General features: G+C 40.4%; 1 protein-coding gene across 1 annotated transcript in view; it reads left to right on the top strand.

Annotated features, from left to right (window-relative positions):
* LOC113023928 (zeta-sarcoglycan-like) overlaps positions 1 to 23863 on the top strand; it is a 391227-nt gene that overhangs the window by 259312 nt on the left and 108052 nt on the right. Inside the window, exon 3 of the mRNA XM_026170405.1 lies at positions 3145 to 3246. Within this exon, the coding sequence (XP_026026190.1) occupies positions 3145 to 3246 (102 nt within the window). The remainder of the gene's footprint in view (positions 1 to 3144; positions 3247 to 23863) is intronic.

Here is a 23863-nt window from a genome sequence, read left to right as displayed (position 1 = left end):
GACTCTGCACTCTCCTAACCACCGATCTGCTGACAGATTTTTAATTTGGTGATAGAAAGACATAAGACATGTAAAAATCTTGAACATAGGGATGTCCTCTGGTCTGAGGTGCTGGGGGGACCAGTTAGAGACCAGCAGCTGGACGTCAATGGTTGGACTGGTGGACTACTTCAGTGAAGAGTAGACGACGTCTGGCTCTGGTTTAAAGTCTCTGGTCTTGTTTGGTCTGATGGTTATTTGTCCATAACTGACTTCGTCAGTTGTCACTGCTGAGTAGACAGCAGCTGGATCACTGTCTTTTGTGTGCCACGGACCTTTTTTTTTTCCTTTTTCCTGGATCACCTGTTGAGAAAGAAAAAAGAAAACAAGCAGAAGAAGATGAGAGCAATAGAATAAACAACATCGTGATGATCTATGGGAATATAACAGTAAATACTAAATGTTAAACATTATTGTGCAGCACGTAAGATCGACAGCACACAGTGTGCTTTAAGGTATGAGCATTAACGTGCTTGTTTTTAAAAGGTTCCTTCATGTAATGATCTGCTAGAGGGTGTGGGGGGGCCCACAGCCCTGTCCACCAGGGCATGAAGCAGGTATGGAGGAGATCAAAACTCCAGACATCCAGAGGCCCTCAGAACACAAGAGACCAAGGAAGACCAACAGAGGGGCAGCCGTGCCAGTATCCCAGAAAGAGCTGACGAGAGTCCCAGATGAGGGCTCACTCAGCAGCTGCGGAGCATAAGCCAGGGGGGGTTGTAGTGACGTGCCTGGGAGCTCCTCCGGCAGCCAGCTGTGCCAGAGTGCCCGAGCCCCAGGCCGAGAGGCCTGACCCAGGTGGTGTTACCCTTTTCCCTGCGGTGGGGAGATGCAGACCGCCCCGACTCTGCAGCAGCAGGGAGGCCCCACATTCCAGACCGCAGTCGGACGGCCAACTCCTCCTCCTAGCCCTCCCACTCCAGCAGGCCGCAGAGAACAGGGGTGTGAGAAGACTCCAAACCTCCCTCTGCCCGCTCATATGTAGTGTTGATGCATGTGTGTTCTAAGGTGCATTTAAAACCCAGGAGGGCATGGAGCTACCTGCCAGAGAGCAGCAGGTAAGCGCATAGCCCCTCCTGCTGGCCCTCAATGTCTACGTGTATTTAAAATTGAGAGGTGGGCAACGACGTCAGGGGTGGGGTGTACACCCTGATGGTAATTTGAAGTCCGTGTATCGTGCCCACCCCTAAGATCCTATATGTATATGTTATGAGAGTGTGAGTAATGTGAATGTCTAAGTTGTGAGATAATTGATCTGATATACTACAGGAGCTGCCTTTTTACTCTATTAGAGGCTTGACTTTCTTCATACCCGGCATGTCTGTTTTAAAGGAACTGAATTTAAGCCATTTTTATCAAACATAGTCAGCAAGCTCATCAGAAACATTGCTTTGATGTGAGCAGAAGCACAAGCCTGAAGCTGCTTTTATGGTCGAGCAGAAGTAGGACAGCACGTCTGCCTGCAGTGAGCTTTGCTGTCAGATGGAGGCATTGTACCAAGTATGTGGTACAGCAGGTCTGTGGGCCACTCTTGTAAGGAGAGCAAAGTTATGACATACAAAGTGCAGAAGTGGAACTGAGTGTTAAAAACAATGAAAATTTCCACTGCAGCCTCTGTCTGTGCTTTTGATGCTGTAATTTTTGATCTTTGAAGTTTTTACTCTTCCGGGCGAACTCTGCTGTTGCGCCTTTCTCTATTTCAGCCCACTTGTCAACCAATTGACATTCGACAATCGCTTCTGTCATCTGCTTCCAGCGTCGCATAGTCAGGATCTTGGAGAACTGCATTGGGGCATTGGGGCGTGTCTGGGGGGGGGGGGTGAAACCCCCCCTGCCTCCCGTATCATGTACGCATATAGACACATTCATGAGACCATAAAACCAGATTTAGTCAGAGCAGTGATGCGCATATTTATATAACCCTTAGTTATCATAAGAGCTTTTAGAAATTTAGGGAAAACATTAATTTATAATTATCAAAATCTTTCTTGGCAGTTATTGTAATGGCAATACAAGTTAATAGCAGTTCACAGGCAATGCAAAGTGAAAGAAAGTTCATTTTAGTACAAAGCCTTTCTTAGAAGATGGTTGCCACAACACATCCTTCTTCCAGTTATCCTCTTTTTCATTTGCCAAACTTCATGGATTTCTTTGATATGTCTTTCTGACCAGCTAAAATTTGTTTCTACTGTTTTGTTTCCGTGTTGTAAACTAAATGGTTATCTGCCACTCCATTGCTTTGACTAGGATAAAGCAACTATTGCGTTAGCATAGAAAAACTAGAGCTCTCATGAGACTTTGTTGCTGAATGCCAAATCAATAGAATATGTGTATCCAGCATGACTTTATTTCCAGTTACACATTGTTTGTCATTATTTATTTCATAATTACATAACATAATTGGTGTTGAATCAAATGATAACGTAATAAATGATAAAAAATAATGAGTCTCCATTGATAATTAAATATAATATTTATATATTGACCATTGATGAACCCAGGATTTGAGAATAAACGCTGCTTGTCAGTGCCTAATATTACTCAGTATTTGGTATCTACAGAGCCTTAAAAGCTGTCAACATATTTTCAATTATTTCCATTTAAGATCTTCAGGTATATATAATTGTGTCAAGTACTGCTATTCACACTAATTGATAAAGCAAAAGAAAAAAAGCTTAAAATTATTTATTTATCCTCCATGTGTTGCATAGGAGCTTGGATTTTGTAAACTTAGCTCCCTTGTATGTTTGTTTTTATGAAATATATTTATTAGTAGACGAATAAGGGGCAACCACATTAACTATAGGCATTCAAACAATTTTGTGGAAAACACTCCAACTGTGCCAGCATGGGAGTGTTTTTCCCATGCTGACACAGTATGCACAATAAAATGAAGAAAAAAACTGTGTAACTTCTCAGATTACTGTGTGTTTGTCTGCTTGTGTGTAATATCATTGTACACTTTAATAATACATCGTTGTGCCCTTTGTAATATATATAATAGACAAGCAAAGCAAAACACTGGATGAGAATTTCATTTGTATTGTTTTGGCTTGTCATTAACTTTTTAAAAACTGTATTTTTCTATCTCGTACCTTTTTCTAGGATGGTATGGGGAATCTCCGGGTGACCAAAGAAGGAGTGAGACTTGAAGGAGTGTCAGAATTCTTATTGCCTTTATATGTGAAAGAGATCCAGTCTCGTAGGGTAAGAACACGTCCATTTGTGTGTGACCATTTGCATGTGACCATTTGGATGTATATGTATATATAACATTATGTGTGTCTGTGCTCTATACTGCTAAAAAAAGCCCTGCCCCATTATAGAAGAAAGATATATGAGTTGATTGCGTGCCTCTGTGTACACCTCTGTTTTCCAGCCTCTATAATTAGCAGACATCAGATGGTGTTCCCTGCAGTCAGGGTCTATTTGTTATGTGTGTAACATAATATAGCTGTCTCCATTCATCATACACAGAGTCATCATCGATCTCAGCAGCTAAGGCAACATGAAAACTTACTTTACAACAACACTTGTGTCAGTGTGTGCACATGTGCTTGTTTATGTTTTTATATGAAATCGAGCAGGGGGCTTTGTCATGCTGCTACAAAGATATTGTATGGGTGTATTCATGTTGAGCGAATGTGATTCGAAGAGGCTGATATTCAGTTGCACAATAAGAGATTAATGGTACGGTAAAGTAGAACAGAAAGAAACAGGACCATACATTTATGAATGATACCCCATTTTTTTATTATTTTTTTATTAGTGTTCAACTAAAATGCTTGGAAGATAAATGTGTATAATCCAAACATTGCTCAGATATGTTCTATTATCCAGATAAAGCTAATGGTTCTTCAAATCAAATTCAAATCAAATTCAAATTTTATTTGTCACGTACACAGTCATACACAGTACGATATGTAGTGAAATGCTTGGACAACTGCTTGTGACCTAAAGAAAACAAAAAAGGAAAAGGCTATGAATAAGATAGGAAATAAATATGAAAAATTAAAAAGGGTAAATTTAACTAGGAAGGAATAAAATATAAATTAAGGTTAAAAATGAAATAACTGTACAACACAAATTAGAATGAAGGGTAAATTTAACTGGGAAGAATAAGATAAAGATAAATATATAAATTAAAGTTGAAAATAAAATAACTGTACAACAAAATACACAATACACAATATAGAACTATATAAGAATGTATGAAGAAATCTAAATATAAATAAATATATACACAATAACAGCAGCTGTACAAGTATTAATCGGAAATGAAGAATATAGTGACCAGTGTTGTGCAAAACCAAAGTCCAGAAAGTCCAGTGTGTGTGTAAGAACCATATGTGTGGGTCAGTACTGTGTGGTGGTGTGATTGAGAGACTGTATCGCCTGCGGGAAGAAGCTCCTCCTCAGTCTCTCTGTGTTGGTCTTCAGGGAGCAGAATCGCTTTCCTGACCTCAACAGAGAGAACAGTCTGTTGTTGGGATGGCTGAGGTCCTTCACGATCTTCCTGGCCTTGGTCCAGCACCGCCTGCTGTAGATTGAGTGCAGGTCAGGGAGCTCGGAGCGGATAGTGCGCTCAGCTGACCGCACAACCCTCTGTAGAGCTCGTCTGTCCTGCATGGTGCTGTTCCCGAACCAGGTTAAGATGTTTCCCGCCAGGATGCTCTCTATGGTGCACGAGTAAAAGTTTCTGAGCACCTTGGAGGGCAGTTGGAAGTCTCTCAAGCGTCTGTGGTGGTAGAGACGCTGACGGGCCTTTTTCACCACGGTGTTGATGTGACAGGACCATGACAGGTCCTGCGTGATGTGAACTCTGAGGTATTTGAAGCTGTCCACTCTCTCCACTGGGCACTCGTTGATGACGGGGGTCTGGTAGTTCCTCTCCTGCTTAGTGCTGAAGTCCACTATCAGCTCCTTTGTCTTACTGACGTTTAGAAGGAGGTTGTTCCTCTTGCACCAGTTCTCCAGATTCCTAATCTCCTTCAGGTAGGCCGTCTCGTTGTTATCAGAGATCAGGCCCACCACGACGGTGTCGTCAGCAAACTTGATGATGGTGGTGAAGCTGGTAGTGGCCACACAGTCATATGTGTACAAAGAGTACAGCAGGGGGCTCAGAACACACCCCTGGGGGGCTCCAGTGCTGAGAGTGGTGGAGGCTGAGACATGTCCGCCCATCCTTACTGCCTGTGGTCTGCCAGTTAGGAAGTTGGAGATCCACTGACACATAGATGAGCTGAGTCCCAGATGCTCCAGCTTGGTGGTGAGTGTGGAGGGAATTATGGTGTTAAATGCAGAGCTGTAGTCTATGAAGAGCATTTTAACATAATTCCCCCTTCTAGTGTCCAAGTGAGTGAGTGATGTGTGGAGGAGATGAGAGATGGCATCGTCTGTGGAACGATTTGGACGGTAAGCGAACTGTAGTGGGTCCAGTGTGTCTGGTAGTGAAGAAATGATGAAGTCTCTGACCAGGCGTTCAAAGCACTTCATCACTACTGAGGTGAGGGCTACAGGGCGATAGTCATTGAGAGAAGCAGGGTGGGGTTTCTTCGGGACAGGAACAATGATGGACTCTTTGAAGCATGTGGGGATCACCGACTGAGATAAAGAGATGTTGAATATCTCAGTGAACACAGGAGCTAGCTGGTATGCACAGTCTCTTAGGATACGACCTGGGATGCCGTCTGGTCCTGCTGCTTTCCTGGTGTTCACTCTCTTGAAGGCTCTCCTTACTTCATGCTCGGAGATGACGAGCACGTTTCCGGTGCTGGCAGTATCTTCCTGTCTGTAGCCGTTAGCGCCGCTAACACTAGCATTGTTGGAGACCTTAGCTGCAGCCTCGAAGCGAGCATAGAAAGTGTTCAGCTCGTCTGCCAGAGTCACGGCCGCGTTCGTCATACCGGTTGTTGGTGCTTTATAGTCCGTTATTGTCCTTAGTCCCCGCCACAGGCTCCTAGAGTCACTCTGTTGGAGTTGTGACTCTAGTTTCCTCCCGTAGCGCTGCTTCGCCTCTTTCACCGCCCTCCGCACGTTATATGACGCGGCTTTGTACGGGTCCATGTCCCCCGTCATGAGTCCCGTGTTGTAGGCAGCGGTGCGGGATCTCAGAGCGTCGCGGATGGTTTTATCCACCCACGGCTTCTGGTTGGGAAATGTTGTGATAGTCTTTGTCTCCACGGTATCATCCGCTAGTTTCCCGATGAATCCCACAACCGCTTCCGTAAACACGTTGACGTCATCGTCGGAGCTGTTTCTGAACATGCCCCAGTCTGCGTCATCGAGTGCGTCCTGTAACGCGGCCACCGATTGATCCGTCCAGCGCGCGACCTTCCTCTGAACCGGAACTTCCTGTTTCAGCCTTTGTTTGTATTTTGGCATGAGGAAGATGGCGGCGTGATCAGATTTGCCAAACGGAGGGCGAGATTGTGCCTTGTAGCCGTCCTTGACCGTAGTGTAGCAGTGGTCCAGTGTCCTTTCACCCCTGGTGGGGCAGGTGATGTGTTGATAAAAGTTCGGCGCTGCGCGTTTGAGGTTGGCGCTATTAAAGTCCCCCGTCACAATAAGCGCAGCGTCCCGGTGTTGTGTCTGGTGCTGTGTGAGTGCCTCATGCAGCTCGCATAAGGCGGTGACCGTGTCCGCTTGTGGTGGAATATAAACGGCACTTACAATGACCGATGTAAATTCCCGAGGTAGATAAAAAGGACGACACATGATGGACAGTAGTTCCAGATTTGGTGTGCAGGAGCGTGTGAGAGGAACAACGTTCGCACTGTTGCACCAGTTGTTGTTCACCATTAAACACACGCCGCCTCCCCTTGACTTCCCCGAGTCCCGTGTCCTGTCCATGCGGTGAACCGAGAAGAACACGGCCGGCTGGATGGCGTGGTCCGGCACCGCTGGGTTCAGCCATGTCTCGGTGAAGCAGAGGAGATTGCAGTCCCGAATGTCTCTCTGGAACTTTATCCTGGCCCTGAGGTCGTCAAGCTTGTTCTCCAGTGACTGGACGTTGGCGAGCAGGATGCTAGGCAGAGGTGTGCGGTGTGCACGAGCTCTCAGCCTGTTCCTGACGCCGGCTCGCTTCCCTCTAGGCCGCCGCCGCTTCCCTTTGTTCTCCCTCGAGATCTCACTCGGCCAGCTCGGATCCGGAGTTAAAAACTTCGAATTGTGAGTACATTGTATACCAATAGAAACAAGAGTGTCACTGTCATACCTAATGTACCCAATGGTGATGATTTTGCCGATTTAGAAACGCTGAAAACTAACTTAAAAAACAAAGACAAAGAAAAAGTGGTCGGAGCAGTCGTGACGGCAGCCGACCTCACCGGCGCCATCATATTTCACATGAAGTGTGACAAGTAGGGTTGTAGAATAAGTAAAGGGGGATGAACACAAATGAAGGGGAGAACAAAGAAGAGAAGTGAAAAAGGCAGAAGTGTCATAAATGTTTTTAGTTGGATTCACATTCACATTGTTGCATAATATGGCATGATAATCCGAAGAAATTTGAAAGAATCAAGAAAAAAAATATTGTGGCGAGCTCAGACAAGGAGGAAACAGAGGTGTCCTTTGGTCTTGCTTCCCGCGAGTTAGCCAGGGAGCACAGCCGTTTATTAGCATTCACAGAAACACAACAACAACAAAAACGCGCTCTCTCCACCCAGAAACGCACAGTCGCCGAGAGAGCGCGTCACCTGTAATCATGGCAACATAACTGTGCCGCCTGGAACAACAGAACATAGCTGTCAAACCCCAAACAGCCCTGACCCGCTACAATATATATTTTAAAGTGTATTTGATCACTTATCACAAAGAGGAAATCTGTCAAATGCTTGTTTAAAAATTGCATTAGTCATAAATTAGGGAAATAATAAACTGAGCTCACATTTTTATACCAAAATTTGAACTTCTCAGAAATGAAGCAACGATAATATTCAAAATTACATTTATTTTGACTGATCCCATAACATTCAGCATAATATTCAACAATTATTCAATTTTCTGTTCAGGAATGCAAGTAAACTATAATTTGGCATCTCAATCAAAAACTAATAATGTGCATTGCTATTTTTTCTGCTTTTTTGTCCTCATTACTCATTCACTTGAGTTCATACATGAGCTGAAGTGATTGAATTAACCTACTCAGTAGTTTGATGTAATAATTCCTAATGGCATGCCGAAAGTAAAATGATTTACTTGATGGATATTGTTTCTAAACACTGTAGCTATTTTCTATTCAACAATATATATCTTCAGCGATGTCAGAGAAATTGCTGTTAATGTATTCCAGCATTAATATTTATCAAGTGTAATCTGCCATCTTACTGTATTCCCCTGAATACTTTATACTCACATCAGCGACTTTATCTCAATGTCCTCTCTCTAGTACTGCCATGAATGACGCAGTATTGTCTAATCTGAACATAGAAATTGAAGTACAGTGGTCCCTCATTTATCGCGGGAGTTGCGTTCCAAAAATAACCCGCGATAGGTGAAATCTGCAAAGTACCCAACTTTATTTTTCACGATTATTATAGATGTTTTAGGCGCGTAAAACCCCTCACTACACACTTTATACACTTTTCTCAGAAAGGCACAAACATTTTCTCTCTTGTTTAAACACTCTCAATGTTCAAACCTTTGTAGAAAAATAAGTCCAGTATTATAGAATGAAACCAAACAACATTTCGTCGCATCCTGTACAGGAGACTCGGCACAAGATTGATTGACAATGGTCTACAGCCACTCGGGACGCAGAACACAATGCGCTATAATAAAAAAAAAAAAAGGTGAACCGCGTTATAGCGAGGGACCACTGTACATGTTATTAACCTTGTCTCACGAAGTCCCTTAGTAAAATTTTCTTAGTAGGTATAAAGCCAATTTAAGTCACTTGAGTGATAACAGTTTGCTTATGCGTGTCTTTTTAGCAACACACTGTGTGCTTTGGCTGTATGTGATTTTCTGCTATTGTGTCTCTGAGTCATCATGTGCACCTTTTTACATAGCTTTCATACTTTTACCCCCAAATGTTTCTCCTTTACTTTATTTTGAATAGATATTGATGTTTTGTGTTTCTGTGAAGGCCGAGGTATATTTGTGTATTTGCAAGTTTGTGTGCTTGAGCTGTATGAATATATTGCTTTACATGAAAGCAAACAGCAGGTTGCCCTCACATTTTCTAAAGAGCATGCATGCTCTTATTTTGATATTGACAGTTGCCACACTTTTACTGTGAAGTTTGTTTGTTTGCATTCAGGGAGAGCATGTTGAATAAGAAGTATCCCCCCCCCCCGAAAAAAAAAAATCTCCTTAAGAACCTTAGGTCTACTGCTTGTTTTGTGAACTGATACAGAACCATAGTAAGGAATAGAAAAAGAAATAAGCCTAGGAGGAAAAATAAGGTGCAGGAGAAAATGCTGTGATAAGGGAGTATATTGCAAAGTTAATTTAAAAAAAGCTACAAATGTCGCTTTATCTTACACTGTTTAGCACCTGCTGGGCAGTACAAATCATCAGATTTTTCCTGGATACATAACATAAATTTTGTTGCATCTAATTTAAAGAGAAAACATTTCCCCCAAATGCAAAGGCTAAAATGCACCTGATGACAAATTTCCTTTTCAAAAGTTTTTTCTAGTAGACAGTCATTCCAAAGTTTGAATTGTGCAATGACATACCCCACAACTTCTCATAGAATCGAAGCGATCACTGAATAATATCCATAACTTTCCATGACACAGCATGCCCAAACCTAACCATAAAAAAACTACCATGAATAAATAAATATGCAATTCTAATGCCTTTACTCAGTTATATAAGCTGGCCCTAATGATTACATACTGGAATAAGCTTCCTTTGAAATCATAAACATATCACATTATTAATTGTTATACATGATATTTGGTCATCTTGTCTCTTTTCGACAGTCTGCAAGTATGTAATAGTTCAAATCACACCCATTCACAACCTTTGTAAATACAAATCATTTGACCGTGTTGTTTGTGTATTTATTTATTGGCACGTGGCTATAGTAGTACTAAAAACTTAAAAGCTCATTAAAGACAAAAGAACAGCAAAGTTATTAGCATACATTTTGTTTAAAAAAAACAACCAAAAAATATTCTCATGGGGTAGCTCCACATTTTTGATTTGACAGATTTTTACGCCAGATGTGTACAGGATATGTTATCCTGCGAAATTATAATGCAAATCTAAGACACTTTGAACATTTTCATGATGTGAAATACATCTCTTGCTCTGACAACACTGCTTGTTTTAGCTTGTATTTGCTCTGCAGAATAAAATGCAATGTAAATATAGAAAAATCCATAAATATCTATGCAGCTGAAAACATCAGTATTCTTAGTGCTGCTTAGTGGACTTTTTAATGCTTATGTATGCACAACCATCAGGGTTCTGTCACTGGAGTTTTCCAGAGTGTTCCAAAATAGATGTCTGCAATTAATGCAGATAGTGATGCAGTTCATCATTTATTATTTTGCTAATATTTCTCAACTGCGGATAACTTTTTTTTTTTTTTTTTTTGTCAGAACAAAACTTTTTATTAAATACATACCATCCCTTTTCTCTAGCAAGGTGCTTCCAATCTATGAAATGTAAATGAATGGTCAAGAAATGCACAGATACGGTAAATTAGGATTTGGTTTAAGTTTATTTAGCCAACTGAACTTAAATGAGTAGTCAGCTGTAGGAAGTTCTGCAATAAAAAAACAAACAAAAAAACCTCCTTAGACAAAGAAGATTCAAGTGTTGGCAACCATGGTAGGAGATTGCTACATTAATTAATACTCAGAGGTTTTGTATAGTTTGGGCGATACAGTATTTCTACAAGCCATCAAAAAGAAGGGAAGAGTTAGAAAAAAAACCTCACAAAAGTGGGGCCACAAAAACAGGGGAGAAAATCGAAAATAGAGCCTGAAATTGTGGGATCAGTGGGAGGCTTCAGCTCAGATACGTGTTTAGCTGTTCACCAGAAAAAGTCTAGGATTTGAAGAGGAAAAATATTTGATTGTGATAAAGAATAAATTTCAATCAGAACTGTGACAGATTTATTTTTCACTAAATGGTTTGTTCCCATAATATGAGCCCAATTTTCAACACAACTGTTTGGTGTCCAAAAGACAGTTTGATAATCCACAAAAGTAAATAAATACTGCAAATATGAAAAGTTTAATAGCTTTTTCAATTTTAGAAAAAAATATATGATATAAAGAAATGTAAAAGAACAGAGGAAAAGGATGAAGATGACATCCCTCCCACACAATTATGCCTTGCTCAAAACATCACATCTTTACACACAAACATTTTGCATAATCGAGGCCATCCCCCAGCAGTGCATTGTCAGAGCAGTAAATGGAACATTGTGACTCCAAGTGAGAGCTAAATACAGAAAACTGCATATAAACCACACACTAACAGAAAGAGAGACATGGGGAGAAAGTAGATTGGAGGGGTGGGTTGTATAAGCTGAGTGCAAGAAAGAGAAACATAATCGCTGAGAGAGGAAGGGAAGGAATAGAAAAAAGAGGGAAAGGAGGTCACAGTGAAGTAAAGAAGTGAGAGGGAGGCAAAGAGACACATGCAGGTATAAAGAACAACTTCAGAAAGACTGAAAATACCAGATCTAACTATGCCAAGTTTAACATCCCAACATGAATTGCAATTTTTGGCATGTTGTTTGTAGACCTCTGATTGTGTTTCACATTTTTATTGGGAAGGACAAATGGTATAAATACAGTGTATTTTTGTTACACCTGCCTTACAGGTAAATAGATTACTGTGTAGGCTGAGTGTGAGGTCAGATAAATCAGCATTGCTCACAAATTTGGCAAAATAAACCTTTCGGCAAACTTATTTAGATTTGTTTTTAAGCCAGGTTTTAATGATGTGCTCAGAGATTTTGGGGGAGAAACAGTTGGAAGTTATGCTGTTTGTGTGTGTGGGGGGTGTATGTGCACGTGCACAATTGCAGGTCATGATCATAAACCAGAAGAACAAATGAGGAAGAAAATAACACCTAGAGTACACCTAAACCATCAGCACACATTCCCAGTGTTTGAGTACTTCCCAGCATACTTGTATGGTGTACCCAGTACATATAAAGGCTGTGTGGGCACAGAATGAGGCCCGTAACAGATTAATGGTTAATCCAGGTGCCAGCCATGCTTGGAAGACACCAGACACATTAGTTTGTATGCATTCTGACAGTGTAGAGCTGCATAGTGTAGGACACTTCATTTGCTGCTTCCACTTAATTTATGCTGAGCAATTAATCAAAAATTAATTAAACCCAACATTCAGAATTAGTAATCTATGTGATCTGACTAATCTAAGTACTTCTGTTTTCTTTGTTAATGTTTTCCTCAGTGGATATGTTGTCATGTGACTCCACCCCATCCAGCTTGTGTCACAGAAGCAATATGAAAAAAAGCACTGAGCCTAAACCACAAGTCAAACAGCTTATACTAAACAAAAATGCAACATATTTGAACACATTTTGCAAAGATGAGTGTGACATGAATGAGGACCCGCACACACAGCTTACACGTTACTACACGTTTTATTTGTTTGTGGTTTCTTCCAACACTCGGTCGGGTGTGGGTGTGTGCCAGTCACACACACAACCACAGCTCAGGTCCTGGCACATCCTTTATAGTGGAGACATGACCAGCTGTTGGAGCTCAGGTGTGTGTCAGCCTCCTCCTCCCCTGCAGCTGAGCCACAAACCACAACCCGCCACAACGACATTGAACAAAAAGAAATTAAATGTAAAACCTGTGGAAAAAAACAGTTTTACTAATCAAAGGTAATACCATTAATCTGTTTCAGCATCTGGAGCACAATCATATTAGCAAAAAATATCCTAGCTTTAATAGCTGAGCAAATTTAAAGTACAAAATGTCCTTTTACTTCCCTCCTGAATCTAAAACTCGGTGTTTATTAGACTAAAAGTCAAAGGCTTTGGGATGATGTTAAAAGTAGCTTTCGGGGGTGCTTCATGGTGTTTTGGTGTTTTTCAACTTTTAGTCCTTCTGTATTTCACTCTTTCTATTTTACATCCACAAAGATCTTTCTCTAGTGACACACAGATACATGACTGCATCCGTTCACATACACACTCAAACACTGACTCTTGCCAGTAGGTCCTATAATTGTCCCCACAGGGACCCCATGACGACCTATCACCACCACGGGAGGCACACAGAAAACTTCATTTATTCTGTTCTTGCTGTCCCTCTCTTTTTGATTCAGCTTTTCTTTTATGTGCCTCTGTTCCCTTTTATTAGGCCTTTCTCTCTCTTCCCCCTGTCTATGACATTTCTTTCTCTCTGCCACTGTACCCTTCTTGCTACGTCGGTTCTTGGTCTGTATTTCTCTCTCAATCCTGTACTGATGCTAGCTCCCCAGAGACAGGCATAGTTAGATGTAGTAGACTGCCTGGATAGGGCTTCACTTCCTGGGAAGGAAAAAAAAAAATACCTGCACACACAGTGGAGATCTATATGTAAAAGGAGTTAGGTAAGATGTAGGAACAGTCATGTCATATGGAGCAAAACCTATTAAAAAAACAAAAGAACTGGAAAAGAGATGTGTGAGATTGAAAAATAGGAACGATGATATAAAATGACAACAAAAAAGTTCAAAGCAGCAATCATTAAAGAACTCCAGTCTTCCATGTCCTGTACTGCAGCTTCAAGGAATGCTGAAACATACAGGGGATGGGTGCCATAACTTTATTTTTTGCTGTTTGTCAGTTTTAGATTTATTACTCCTTCTTTCTGCCTCATACTTTCTCTGTGGTTCTCCTCTGGGGACCTGAGCTAGCTGAAACTTCTCCAACTCTGGCGCTGTAATTGAATAGCAGAGAGTTCTAATGGAGCATTAGGCTGTTCCTGTCTTGGCAGGACCTATTGATTTTGACTTTGCAGCATTGTAAACAGTCTCAGATAAATATAACTGAACGGATGCAGACCTTAGTATAAACTATGATTCTGAGGCTGTTGCTGTGGAACTGTTGCACTGTGGCTGGTATCACACGGTTTCGCTTGACGTTGATAGCATGTGACTTACGAGAGCTCAGGCTCACAACTTTCTCAGAAGAATAAATGCATGTAAAGTTCTATTCCTTTGTTTTTGTGTTTACATCTTTTGTTTATAATTAAGAAAATGTTTCAAAGCTCAGCTGTCAAGTACACTTGATTTTAATTGCAATCACCTGAAGCACATGGTGTAGGTTGGTTTCTTTATAGTTTTTCATTATGCTATTTTATTTGGGATAGAGCTCGGCATGCTTTTATGTCTACAGCGCTATTTATCTTTGTTCATTGTCGTTCCATCAAAGGGTCACCTTTCATTGAAATGAGTAAATGAATAAAATAAAGCATGATAAAAATTGGACACACTGTCAAGTACAATAGCTAGAAATATTGTATTTGAATTGTTTGTGATGTGGGTCATTGAAAGTGCACAGCAGAGAGAGACTGATGCAATTTAAGGGATATTAGACACTGTCAGTATTTCATTATGCACAGCATAGCAATAGCAATATATTTTTTTTAAAAATTCAGAACATATTTGACTAACTTTACAAGGTCCTTAAATTTTGTTAGGCTAGAACAGTCGCTCTCAAACTGTGAGGCAAGCCCCGTGTTAACCGGCATAGAGTCACTGCAAGATGTGCTCTTATATTCGATTCTATGTTTGTGTCTGTCCTGTCTGCGCAAATGTCCAAATTCCTGTGTGTCCATTGTATAAGTCTCTGATACATATGTGTGTCCCAGATGTGGTCATGACCCATGTAAAAATAGACTCCATTAACATTTAATAGCATTTTTTAGAATGTCAGAAGAATGAAAGTCACATTGGCCCTAGAGACGAGAGAGGAAACGAGACAAAATGAATGAGAATATTAATCCCTTGCTCTTAAAGACCATTCAATTCCTCCCTCAAGCTGCTGTCTCAGAGGTCACATCATCTAAAAGCCACAACAAATCCCCTCATCACAAAACTTGACTGAAGAGAAAGGGCACATCATGCCATACCATGTTAAATCTAAGAATTTTAATAATGCTGTCATTAAAATAAAAATCGCTTGACCTAAAGTCCATCAAAATACTCTTCCAAGTTTCTTGTCAAGTTGTACCTCTGCCTTTGGCAGCAAACCAAAAACCCTGCATTAGCCAACAAGATGGTGTTGTAGCATCCAAATGCTTTATCCTACATATTTATATGGACAACATCAAAGTGAATTAAACTAACTCAGCATAGAACTTTTAATTTGTGTGCAGAGTACTGAGCTCTACTGCACTTTCATAGCCACGAAAACTGCAAGGATGAATATAATTTAATTTAAAAAAAAAGCCTGCTAAGGAGATTAGTGTAATAATATTGGCCTATATTATTGAAACCTTGACACAATGTAAAAAGGAGAAAATAAGACTGGGATATTTTCCTAAGCCTTTCCTTTCTAAATCTGACTCAACATGCTAACTCTAGTGCTAATGTTGAAAAAGCAATACCTTCTCTTGAACAACTCATTTCCTTATAACCAGTCCTGGCTCAAGGCAGCACATCCCTCGACATCCATAATTGCTGCATTGCTGGCATAAAGACAGTAGTAACTATTGAGCACAAGGCTATCAACTCTGTGCCAGCACTCCAGTTAACATCTGATTTAGTGAACTACACACACTCAGGGTCATTCATAGCTGGCCGGGCATCTTCTTGAGTGCTGTTTTATTTTCGATTTCATTACCTAAATCTAAAGTTAGCCCCATTTAGCACTGTGCTTTTTCTATCCTTCAGTAACAACCATGACCTCAGATATATTATGGCAGCCATAATTTATGCAAAAAGAAGAATCGCAATGCTTCACTTTAAAGCATGAAGAGCTGATATTTCTCTGTATTTTCAACTTTGAATACCCTCCAATCTTGGTTTCTGAGTAGTAATTGGCATAGTGATCAGGCGAGCAGATAGCTTTGTACAGTCAAATTTATCTTTTAGCCCATAGCTATTTTCAATGATAGCATCAGTGGAAAATGAGGGCCTATATTAGGTAAAGGGACAGCCAAGATAGAGATGTTTCATTCTCAACCACGGAGTGCCCGTTTACTGAAGTGTTTTAAAGCATGTGTTGAGTGTAATCACCAGGTCATGTAGACTGCATAATCTGTCATGAGAGGAATTTAACTTCATGTGGCATGAATACAGCATGGTCACTTTTAAGTAAAGCGGTTGGTTTGGTATGGCCAAATCCTGTTAGCAATATCCACTCCCTTACGTCTTCTTTAAAATATGTTATAGATTCTGCTTAGCCAGTTATCATTCAGCACATACATATATACACACTTTTTAAAGTATATATACAATAAGTATGAAATTTAGTCTTCATAAAAAACTCCATTTACACACACTTCCACATGTATACAGACATATCTGCCTATACACTCAACTACCATTCATTCATATTTTCTATTTTGATGTGCTTGTGCTAAAATTACTCTCTGGCCTACCACTGTTAAAATATACCCAACAGACAGTCATTGTGTTTACGCACACCCAAGCACACACCTTGGAACCTACAGGTATTATGTTTTCACACATTGTTTCCATGGGAACACTCCACCGTGTGAAATTAATTAAGGGTGGACATTTGAATTAATTAACTAGGAGTGTGGCATTACACTTCTCTGGCCCTATGACATTAAACACACACTCACACTCACATACACACACAATCTTGCAGTAAGAAGACACACAGATTCAATTTAATTACCAGTGTGCAGATCACTGGTACAATGTGGATCATCCCAAATTACATATTGTACTATGGCTGCATGTGTGTGTATGTAACATTAATGTGAGTACAACAGTATGTGCTAACTTAGCTGAAGTGGCAGGCAGCTATTACTGAAGCACACAAATTTCCAGAAGCTAATATTCGACCAAATACCTGTGTTTTCAGTTTAAAATGGGCACAATTCCCCCACCCACTGGCTTGAAAGGCAGCTTTCTGCTCTGCACTGGAGCATAGGCAGCTCTAGTCAGTTGGAATTCATTGACGTTACAATTGTGACCCAGTTTCCCAGCAAAACAACACAAAAATAAATAAAAACTTTTGTCTCACTCGTGCAGAATAGCCAATTGTCCACCAGTGAATCTGCATACTCATCATAATCAAACTGAATATTGTTCCATGAAATTCAACGATGTGTTCACATTAGGCAAGTTCTCTGCAGGTCTGGTTTTGCTTTTACACAGAAGTAAATATCATTCATGCAAGCTATGTAAGCTATACTTATTATACACCACTGTGACGCCTTTATTCCGTAGCTAAATAGGTCATGAGCTGCCTATAGCAAAGTCCTGTCCTGGGCAGACCCATTTAATCTTAAAACCACTATAGTAGCATGCTTTATTTCTATGTGCAAGAAGGGGAATAAAGTTAATAATATTTTGCTAAGAACTTATTACAGGTGGCAAATTTCCTGTCATGATAAAAAACAGCCTCAGGATGAGTAATACAAATGCATGGGCAGAAACCTTAATGTAAACTGAAGGGACAGCAGTTAATGCTTAAGGTCTAGTGAGTAATTCAAGAAAATAAATACATTCAAGATATTTAAGTGTCAATGTGTGTGTGAATGGGTGGATGACTGGCTGTGTAAAGCGCTTTGGGGTCCTTAGGGACTAGTAAAAGCGCTATACAAATACAGGCCAGGCCATATTTAGACTCTGGTGTGTCTTTTCCCTGCCTTCAAAGCAGTAAAACTTCTTTTTGCTGTTTTGTTGTTTTAGGGATTGTTGGTTTGTTGCAATTCTCCAGTACAAAGATTTGTTAGATGAGGGAGTATGTGTGCAGTTTTCCTGAAGTCTGTTCGCCAAGTTATTTATCTAAGCTGGTGTTATCTACTATTCATTTCTTATGTGATCTTTCCATATTGCCCCAAAAATTCTTAACGTGCAGAATCGATGCTGTCAACAATTTCTTGTTTGTGCTTTTAGCAAAGTATATACATAAAAAATGTAAACATTCTGAGGAACTTCAGACAACCTTTCAGAAAAGACTGAATACATACATAATCAAATAGATATAACAGAATTGCACACTGAATGGGGAAAAGTTATGGCCAACCATATATGTCTCATTTGAAGCAGGTCTAATCCAATCCCCAGAATAGCTGCAGTCTTTCTTTTCGACTCTACCGACCTCAGTGCTTAGATAGATTTCTTAAGGTAATTTAAGCTACTTTAGATTTAATTTTTAATTTAATTAAGGAATGAAGACGTAGATAGACAGACAGACAGACAGACTGATAGACAGACAGATAGACAGACAGACAGACAAACAGATCTGGAGCCAGCGCAGTAACACAGCAATAGATCTGCCACTAAGACAATCCCTGTGCTGTACTCAAATGCCAAACTGGTACAACTGAGGTGATAACTGAAGAGCCTGTTTTCCCTTAAGATGTTGGAACTTGGCAGAACTGTAAAACAGGAAAGCCAATTATCATAGCAAAACAATGGAAAAATTCTAGGAGTATGAGGCTCTAAAGATGGCGTTTGGGAAATTCAGTATTCCAGCCAACAATAAATTGTCTGTAATTAAACTGGCGATTCATAGCTTAGCCAGAGGATTGTTCCATATGCTACAAACCTGAATTCTGAAATTACAACACACAGGATAATAAATGAAAATGCCCTTAAACTTTAATCCAAGGGCCAAATATGAGACACTTGGAAATTGAATTCAGTGAAATTCACTGTGTGTGTGTGTGTGTGTGTGTGTGTGTGTGTGTGTGTGTGTGTGTGTGTGTGTGTGTGTGTGTGTGTGTTTCATTTATTTTTTATTTTCTTCAATAAACAATGTTACAATATTGTTTATTGTCATATTTTTACCCTAAAACCCTCTAAGTCCATGATCACTGAATCATTTCTTTGACAGAGAATTACTTGAAAACACTTGACTACACATTAACTATTATTGGCAAACATAACGTATCAAAATCCAGGTGGGGTGTTGACAAAGCAACTGGTAAACATAATATGATTTCTCAGAGACACTAGTATGAAAGTGTTGGCTTGCCTGTTCCTGTTGCCTGTTTTATTAAACTTGATGCGCTATCTCCTCTGCATCATCAAGGTTTTCATTCCTAACGTGCTAAAGGTATTATTAAAAAGATTTTCACACTGCTCTCCTCCTTCTCTACAAATATGTTGGTGGTCAATAAGAGAAAATTTCTGTTACAATGATAAATCACAGAAGTTTATCTGTTTGCTAGTTGTAGCTCTGCTTCCACACAGGGCACCGCTCCTAGCTAATCTAAGAGCTGTGAAAGCAGAGCCAACTACACCCTGTCTAGCATCAGTCTCCGGCCAAAGACCTGGGTTTTATCCACAATACACATGTACAGGCACCCTTAAAAAGCTGCTGGAAGGTTCTAGTCATTGTTAATGTGGGACTGACAAACTTGTGAAATGGAGACACGCTACGGTTTCCAGTGGGATCCAAAGCAAGCGTGCTTCATGCAAAAATAGGAATGGATGCAAACAAGCAAAAAGCTTTATGACAGAGCACTGTTTGAGCTGAAAGGAGAGGGATCAGTTTACTTTGGTGTATTTTAATTGATGTCTATTTTTTGGTTTGACTAAGTACCCACTGCTTGTCCTGATAAACGGTAATGCATAAACAGTTGTTAAGACATACAGTACAACTGCTGGTTAGATCTCCAGGAAGATAAAGACCCAGATTACTGTGTGTGATATGCTGTAGAGTAAAACTATATAAACCAAAAACTTATAGGCAGTCCTAATATAAAGAGAGCAAAGACTTAAACTAGAGAGAGAGATAGAGAGGGACAACTTCATCTGTTAGGACTGGATTTCATGCAGTCTTATCTATCCACCCATCCATCCATCCATCCATCTATCCACCCACATGGAAGTTATGTACAACCTCTGATGCACTTAAAATTATTCAGTTCCTTATTTTTTTTAAAAAAATTCTGTTTAGATGTCAAAGAGTAGTGAATGCAGAGTCACGGTGTAAAGAAAATAAAGACTAGAAACAAAGTAACACAACAAAGGGAATTAAAAGTAAGGGCTAAACATTACATAGAGATCAAGGCAATATACACTCAACAAAAATATAAACGCAACACCTTTGTTACTGCTCCCATTCCCCATGGGATGGACGTAGAGACCTAGAATTCATTCCAGATACACAATATAACCATCCCTCCCAAACAGTGGTCACAAATCAGTCCAAATGTGTGGTAGTGGGCACATCTGCTATATTGAGATAATCCATCACACCTCACAGGTGTGCCACATCAGGATGCTGATCTGACATCATGAGTAGTGCACAGGTGTACCTCAGACTGCCCACAACAAAAGGCCACCCTGGAATGTGCAGTTTTGTCTCACAACAAAATGCCACAGATGCCACAAGCAATGAGGGAGCGTGCAATTGGCATGCTGACAGCAGGAATGTCAACCAGATCTGTCGCCCGTGCATTGAATGTTCATTTCTCAACCATAAGCCGTCTCCACAGGCGTTTCAGAGAATATGGCAGCACATCCAACCGGCCTCACAACCGCAGACCTCGTGTAACCACACCAGCCCAGGACCTCCACATCCAGCAGGTTCACCTCCAAGTTCGTCTGAGACCAGCCACCCAGACAGCTGCTGGAACAATTGGTTTGCACAACCAAACAGTTTCTGCACAAACTGTCAGAAACCGTCTCAGGGACGCTCAACTGCATGCCCGTCGTCCTCATCGGGGTCTTGACCTGACTCCAGCTCGTCGCCGTAACAGACTTGTGTGGGCAAATGCTCACATTCGATGGCGTCTGGCACGTTGGAGAGGTGTGCGCTTCACGGATGAATCATGGTTCACATTGTTCAGGGCAGATGGCAGCTGAGAATGTCCCAGTTCTTGCATGGCCAGCATACTCACCGGACATGTCACCCATTGAGCATGTTCGGGATGTGCTTGACCGGCGTATACGACAGCGTGTACCAGTTCCCACGAATATCCAACAACCTCGCACAGCCATTGAAGTGGAGTGGACCAACATTCCACAGGCCACAATTGACAATCTGATAGACTCCATGCGACGATGTGTTGCACTGCATGAGGCAAATGGTGGTCACACCAGATACTGACCGGTTCTGGGTCCCCAGACCCCCAATAGCGCAGAAAACTGCACATTCCAGGGTGGCCTTTTGTTGTGGGCAGTCTGAGGTACACCTGTGCACTACTCATGATGTCAGATCAGCATCCTGATGTGGCACACCTGTGAGGTGGGATGGATTATCTCAATATAGCAGATGTGCCCACTACCACACATTTGGACTGATTTGTGACCACTGTTTGGGAGGGATGGTTATATTGTGTATCTGGAATGAATTCTAGGTCTCTACGTCCATCCCATGGGGAATGGGAGCAGTAACAAAGGTGTTGCGTTTATATTTTGTTGAGTGTATATCAAAGGAATAAATAAGCTGAAGCTTGTCACTAGACAACTTTAAAATTAAGTGATGAGAGAACAGCTAAAGTTGGAGAACAGTAAGAAGAAAATAAAAAAGACAGATAAAAGAAATGTGTCTTTGTATGTATCCTTTATTCCGTTTGTCCTATTTAGGCTTTCTTACCTTTGGGTCATTGTTACTGAATTTCTTTAATATCCCATCATTTACACGGGAAGTACAACTGAATACTAAGCACAAGAGATAATTTGTCATCAAAATAAAACAGGAAATGAACTTGACACAGACAGAGGGAAAAACACAGAGATGAGACTAGGACATGAAAGGGAACCAACATCGTCAAACAAGAAACCAAGAACTAGAACTATAGTTCTTGAAGCACTAGGAAATACTGAACTCAGAACAGTATTATACAGAGCATGAACTTAAATTGTAAAAAAGCCCTCCAAAAATCAAAATGCCACGTCAAAGACCTGGATCATGACAAAAGCAGCACAATGTTGTACTGTATTTGTATTTTTTTTATGGTACACTGATAAAAAATTTAAAAAAGCAATAGATAGCATAGCGCTGTTAGCCAATGCTGAAATGCAAATAGTAGCTTACTATCTACTCCAATTGCAGTTTGTCAAAAATAAATGAAAAAAATAATCACAACATCCACAGGTTTGATATGTTTTAACAGCATATGTTGCAAGGAGATGGTTTTCATGAATGAGTGAATAAAATAGAATAAAACTGAGTACTGTGTACTCTGAAGGTTAGCAATGCTATACATTATATTTAATTTTGCAACTTGTTATAATAATCAGATTATGTTTTTAATCCAGAATCATTTTATATTCATTAAACTATTGAGTGACTCCTCATGTCCTCTGGATCAAGTCAACTGTAATTTGCACTTACCTGTAAGGAGGCAGTTATTATGAACAAATTAAGTCCAAGTCACTCTTGCATCTCTGTGGTACTTAGATGGCAGGCTGGAATTAGCATGAACGTGATGTGACACATAATGAAACATTGTATTCAGTGCATGTTACTAAAAAATAAATGATTTCCAACAGGTTTCTTTTTTTTAGTCCACGGGTTGGAACTATATTCTGTCCTTTTTGTCGTTGTCATCTCTTATTTCTCCTCAGTATGTAAATTCCCACTTGTCGCTCTCACACTCTCCTCTCATCTCTGTAAACCATTCCCATGTCCCATTTTATTCAATGTTTTGCCATCAAGAGAATCCACTTCATCTCTCTTATGTCCCACCCTTGTAAACCATTCCCAGTAATTATGAAGGCAGCAACTCGACTGGGGATTTCATCACATGGCTCAGAGCTCTGAGGAGAGGCCAACATCAGGAAATCCCTGTCACAGCAATGAGACACTAACAAACCACAAGATATACTGAACTGCTAGAAAATGAGCTAAAAAGCCCAGAGGAGCTCTGATTAAAACCTCAGTTTGGAAACGAAATGCAAGCACAAAGGTTGCCCCACTAAAGGATGTTAGAGATGGGGTTTGAAAAAACAATTATTTTCCTTGCTTGATTGTCTTCATGCAAAGAGTGATAAAATTGCATGGAATTTGCACGGCTAAACAAGCTTAGTGACTTATCATTTTGCAGCCAAAGAGCTAATTGTTACACTTAATTGGTTTTTGGCACAGAATAAATTATACAAATCCTATAAGATAAACACTCTAAAACTTTGGTTCATTGGAAAAAAAAAGTTCTGAAACATCTTGGAAATTCTGCCTGATTCCTTCTTCAAAGCTTTTCTAAGCGGACAAAGAATTGGACAGCATTTTTCTTGTACTGTTTAAAAGGCTTGGGTCTTTATAGAAAATAGGAACATGAAAATTCCCACCAGCCTCAAGCCCCCAGTGAATCAGAGTATTAAATTTGAAGCAGCCATATCCTTCCAACACTGCTTCTCTAGGGTAAGTAGGAAAGGCCTAGCATACATTATTCAGTGGTTATTACTATAGGATTGTGGCGTTGAGCAGGATAAAAGTAAGTACTGAGGGTAAAGTGAAAGACATTTAACTCACTGGTCACTTTGGAACAGATGGATTTATATTATTATAATTTCATTCTCTGACTGCATACATCAGTGACCGGAAAAACAAAACTATCCGGCTACAGACAGCGGTGGTGCTATTACTTATTTCCACATGAGGTTCAGTTATGTGCAATTTATTGTTTGCGCATTAGGCTCGAAATGGATAACCTTGAGGCAAAGGATAAACCAGCAATGATAACTGATATACATTAGCAGTAAACCTGCCGCCTGTAGGCTAACCATAGAC

The sequence above is a fragment of the Astatotilapia calliptera genome, chromosome 6 (genome assembly GCF_900246225.1).
Source record: "Astatotilapia calliptera chromosome 6, fAstCal1.2, whole genome shotgun sequence".
Taxonomy (NCBI): domain Eukaryota; kingdom Metazoa; phylum Chordata; class Actinopteri; order Cichliformes; family Cichlidae; genus Astatotilapia; species Astatotilapia calliptera.
The sequence above is the reverse complement of the archived record's forward strand: the minus strand, read 5'-3'. Positions and strand labels throughout refer to the sequence as shown.